Below are 5705 nucleotides of genomic sequence, written 5' to 3'. Positions count from 1 at the left end.
CTCACAGAAAGGGACCGCTGAAGCGCGTAACTCGTAAAAATAGTCTGTCCTCGGTTGTAACATTCACTACTGATTTCCAAACTGCCTCTGGAAGAACGTCAGCACAAGAACTCGTCGGGAGCTTCATGAAATGGGTTTCCATGGCCGAGCATCCGCAAACAAGCCTCACCATGCGCAATGCCAAGCGTCGGCTGCAGGGGTGTAAAGCTCACCGCCATTGGACTCAGTGGAGCAGTGGAAATGTGTTCTCCTGAGGAATTAATCACATTTCACCATCTGGCAGTCCAACGGACGAATCTGGGTTTGGCGAATGCCAGGAAAACACTACCTGCCCGAATGCATAGTGCCAACTGTTAAGTTTGGTGGAGGAGGAATAATAATGGTCTTGGGCTGTTTTTCATGGTTTAGGCTAGGCCCCTTAGTTCCAGTGAAGGGAAATCTTAACGCTACAGCATACAATGACATTCTAGACGATTCTGTGCTTCTAACTTTGTGGCAACAGTTTGGAGAAGGTCCTTTCCTGTTTCAGAATAACAATGCTCCCGTGTACAAAGCGAGGTCCATACAGAAATGGTTTGTCGAGATCAGTGTGGAAGAACTTGACTGGCTTGCACAGAGCCCTGACCTCAACCTCATCGAACACCTTTGGGATGAATTGGGACGCCGACTGAGAGCCAGGCCTATTCAAGAAGAGTGGAGGCTGTTATAGCAGCAAATCGGGGACCAACATTAATGCCCATGATTAATATGTGTCCACATACCTTTGGCCATGTAGTGTAAATGTGACTATTTAGCTACTGTGAATGTGTCATCCACAGGATTCAAAGTAGGTTATATTGACAAGAAGGTGACCAATGAAAGGATAGAAATGGGTTATCATACTTGATACACCGTGTGAAGCATGACTTGTGTTTTTTGTTTTAGAACTCGATGTTTTAACCTACAATGTTTCTTTATTTGTTTAAGAACAAAAACCTGAACACTGAGCCAACTTCTATATAACATAGCTCCTCCAAACGTTATACAGTTTGATTTTGTCTAATAAATATATTAATATTGTTATATTCATGATCAACTTTTATTTGTGTTTTTTCATTTGTCAAGAAGACCCTACTGACAACTGAAGCACTACAATTGTATGAATTATTTTGAAAATAAACTGTACAGTGTATAATCAAGTATTAAAGTGATGATGCGATCATTAACTTAATTTTGAAATATTTATATGAAGCCGTTGATCCATGTTTGTAATAAAAGAAAATGTCTTTTGATTTTGATTCATTTATTTTTGGGTGAAAACTATTTGTACAGTTTAGAAATCCAAGAGGACAACACATGAAAGTGTAAAATACACTTATTTCCAAAGCGTTTGTCTGACTGTTGTATTCATTTATGTTTATATGTGGAGAACTTGTTAGATCACGTGTGTATGCTAATCATTAAATCCCCCTATTAGCAGTCTATTTGTAGCCAATGTGGAATTGCGAGCTAGTTGGCTGTGTGTTAGAAGAGGGACAGAAGCCATACTGTTACATATCCAACATGTAGCAGCTGTCGTCTTGACATGACCATTAAAATGTCTTCATGGAGATGTAGTCTCGCGTTACCATATCCCCAAAAATGCATCCTAATAGCACCCAATCCCTATGTAGTCCACTACTTTTGACTAGGGCCCATACGGCTCGGGTAAAAAAGCAGTGCACTATATAGGAAATAGCGTGCCATTTGGGATGCACACCCAAGTATCATTAATCACTGCTATTTCCGAACGAATGTGAGGAAGCCTGTGTATTGAGGTTAATGGACAGGAGGCCAAGATCGCCACCATTTGGGCACAAAGCTACAATTCTCATTATTGTCCTATAACCTTTAACCTGGTCACCTCAATTCGAATAACATTCTATAATCACGATGCTTCTTTTATGTAGACCCGTCCAGTTGTCTTAGATCAGTGTATTTTGTTGAAATATCCTAGCAATGCTTTGATGGTAACATGATTTGGATGTGATAATAATAGCAGAGAGAGGACCCTGCCTGGCACCACTGAGCTGTTTATAACACTTGAGAGAGATCTATAGTCTAGTAGACATACACTCTGGGGAACTGACAACTTACTCTGGAGCCACTTCTCTACAACCAAATGAGGTACTTGGATTTGAATTGGACTGATTTGAATTGAAGTGAATTGATTGAGTTGAACTGAACTGGATTGATTGGACTGAAATGGACCCTTGCTGAGTAATCTGGATTGGATCAAGGTATACAGACAGGATCTCTATGGGGTGAGCTGCTTGTTGTTTTTATCATGGAGAAGACGGGCCTAATGGAAATACTCTTCATTACTTTCAATCACAACGTCACTTTTCTGGGTAGGTTTTCCTTTCCGCCACGTGGACATACTGTACTGTATGTAGATGAGCCTGTAGATGCTGTATGTATGGGATAGTTCATGTTACTGACATGAAGATTTTTTTCAAGAGTATCTAACACTAAAATAATCTTTGTTGTACTTGCAATGACTGTGATATGTGGTTGTCTTACCTACCTTAGTTGAATGCACTGACTGGAAGCTGCTCTGGATAAGAGCATCTGCTAAATTACCAAAATGTTTAAATGTGTGTGAGTGAATATTTAATTGATTTGCTGTTACTGCAGGGAAGACATGGTTGATCTTGATGGTGGTCCTGAGGTTACTCATCCTCCTGTTCTCTGGCTATCCCCTCTTCCGGGACGAGCAGGAGCACTTTGTGTGCAACACCATCCAGCCGGGCTGCACCAACGTCTGCTTCGACAGTTTTGCTCCCCTCTCCCTCTTCCGCTTCTGGCTGTTCCAACTGATCATGCTCTGTCTCCCTCACCTGATGTTCATCTCTTATATCATCCACAAAGTATTGTCAACTCTCCGTATCAGAGGGAACTATTTCTCTGGGAGCAGAATTCAGACCGGAGCAGGCACTCTGTGCACCCCTCTACACGCTCTACCAAAAGGAACACCTAACTTTGTAAGTGCCTATCTTCTGGATGTGATACTGCGGATTCTGCTGGAGGCAGCGTTCAGTGCCGGCCAGTACTACCTCTATGGCTTCTCTGTCCCCAGGAGCTTCCAGTGTTATGAATTTCCCTGTACGTCCATGGTGGAGTGCTACATTTCCAGCCCCACAGAGAAGACCATCATGCTCAACTTCATGCTGGCGGCTGCCTCCCTGTCTCTGCTATTGAACTTGGCAGATCTTGTGTGCTCTGTGCAATGGATGGTGACACAGAGGACCAGGAGAAAGGGCAGACGGTTGATGAAAGGTGGGGTTGGGGAGGACATGGAAGTCCTGTACAACCAGAACCACAAGACCCCCAAAACTGTCAAGAGAGGACAAAGTCACATGGACAAACCAACCTCTAACTGTAACCCAAACGGTGACCTTTCACACAGAAGAGTCAGAATAAATGATGAGACTCGCGTTAGGGTGGCTGCCCAACCACTGCAGGGGAGCAGGCTGCCGCGGAGGGATGCAAAGATTGAACCGCCATTTCACCCCATTCCTATGGGGGCTCCATGGAGCGGGCACTTCGTTCATCCCAACCACATCTCCCGTTCATCTTCCGTCCCTCTCTCCCAGCAGTTAGAGAGAGACCCAGTAGTAGTGTCACGCCAATTTACACCCTCACAAATGTACAGTGGTCGGAGGCATGGCCAGTCCACCATGGTAGACGCAACACTCCTGGAGCAGCATCATGATAGTGCAGAATCCCGTGATAGGCTCCTAGACGACGTCAACCTGCAGGAAGTAAGGGGCTCCTCAAGCTCTTCCAGTGATTCTTCTTCCTCATCAGATGCTCAGTAAAGTAGATTGTTTTATTTAGACCTATGTAATTCTATGCAAGGCAGCAACACAACAATGGGAGAGCTGTGTTTTTTAGTTCAACAACTCTGATGATTTACTCATTACATACACTTAAATTCATTTTTCCCCAAATTGTAATAATAGGCTACATTGCATTTTGTTGTTGTGACTTCACACTTTCAGCTCTACAAACAGAATGTGTTCACTGTATGTGTTAGCTAACAGAATTATAATGGGTGATCCAATTAATGCCAGTTAGTTGACCTTCAAGAGCAATGATGGCCGCACTCCGCTGTTGTTCAGCTCACACGGTCTTTCATTGGGTTCCCAAACAACAGTCAGACAAGACTGACATGCCCTGACTCATCAGAAGCTAAGACCACTTGGAGAACTGAGGGAAACAAAGGAACATTACTCCTCTACCAGGGTGGCAGGTTGCCTAGTGGTTAAGAGCGTTGGGCCAGTAACCGTCAGGTCGAATCCCTGAGCCGACTAGGTGAAGAATATGTTGATGTGCCCTTGAGCAAGGCACTTAACCCTAATTGCTCCTGTATGTCACTCTGAATAACAGTGTCTGCTAAATTAATACATTGTAAATGTCAGGAGAGGCTTTACAGGAGGCCAGTGATGGAAAAGTTGTGGTGGATGCAAGCCAACCTACTGTCAACAATGCTGTGGATGTCAGCTCAAGTGTAAATGACATTTAAAAGTCAAACACAATATGCTGCTCTACAACGTGCCTTGGATTCAATCCTGGCCGAAGCCTTCGTGTGGTTTTGAGTGTAGGGGAAAGCCATTTGTTACATTCAGCATCACCCCTTCAAGGGAAATATACTTTTCTTTCTAACAAAGATATTTACATATATTTCAGTATGTTGTGCATCCCAGTAAATAATTTAAAAAACAGTTTTGAAAACATACACTATATTTACAAAAGTATGTGGACCCCTTCAAATGAGTGGATTTGGCTATTTCAGCCACACCGTTGCTGTATAAAATCAAGCACACAGTCATGCAATCTCTATAGACACACATTGGCAGTAGATTGGCTGAAGTGCTCAGTGACTTTCAACATGGCACCGCCATAGGATTGACATTTTAGTAATTTAGCAGATGCTCTTATCCAGGGCAACTTACAGTAAGTAGTGAGTGCAGACATTTTCATACTGGTCCCCCGTGGGAATCAAACCCATAACCCTGATATTGAAATCACCATGCTCTACCAACTAAGCTACAAAGGATGCTATCTTTTCAACAAGTCAGTTGGTCAAATTTCTGCCCTGCTAGAGCTGCGCCAGTAAGTGCTGTTATTGTGAATACGGCAAAAAACGGCCCAGCCGCGAAGTGGTAGACCACGTAAGCTCACAGGATGGGACCGCCGAATGCAGAAGAGCGTAGCAGGTAAAAATCATCTGTCCTCCATTGCAACACTCATTACTGAGTTCCAACCTGCCTCTGGAAGCAACGTCAGCACAATAACTGTTTGTCGAGAACTTCATGAAATGGGTTTCCATGGCCGAGAAGCTGCACACAAGCCTAAGATCACCATGGCAATGCCAAGCGTCGGCTGGAGTGGTGTAAAGAACGTCCACATACTTTAGTAGTGTATCTTTTCCAGAGAAAGTGGTCTCTTGGAACAACTTACTCCGGGTAAGTGGGTGATGATGCTGGTAGGTCAAAGGTTAATTAAAGGAATGGGGTTGTGGTATATGCATCTTAAATGTATGCCTATATTCAGATATAGTTGTCTGGGACAGAGATGTTGTTTCGTTGTTCAATTCGTAGGCAAGTTCTCTGCATTTATATAATTTGTTTTTTAAGTAATTGTACAGACTATTAAACATGTATGTACACATGGGGCTGCCA

The 5705-nt window shown here is 43.3% G+C and overlaps 1 protein-coding gene across 1 annotated transcript; it reads left to right on the top strand.

The window, feature by feature from the left end:
• Positions 1–655: 655 nt before the first annotated feature.
• Positions 656–3853, top strand: LOC110508780 (gap junction delta-4 protein). Its single transcript, XM_021589595.2, has 2 exons — positions 656–2369; positions 2656–3853. The coding sequence occupies exons 1-2, from the start codon at positions 2306–2308 to the stop codon at positions 3837–3839; spliced, it is 1248 nt and encodes a 415-aa protein (XP_021445270.2). The 5' UTR covers positions 656–2305; the 3' UTR covers positions 3840–3853.
• The last annotated feature ends 1852 nt before the right edge of the window (positions 3854–5705 follow it).

This window comes from Oncorhynchus mykiss, chromosome 28, assembly GCF_013265735.2.
Source record: "Oncorhynchus mykiss isolate Arlee chromosome 28, USDA_OmykA_1.1, whole genome shotgun sequence".
NCBI lineage: Eukaryota > Metazoa > Chordata > Actinopteri > Salmoniformes > Salmonidae > Oncorhynchus > Oncorhynchus mykiss.
Note: the sequence above shows the minus strand (reverse complement) of the source record. Positions and strands in the feature narration are given on the sequence as shown.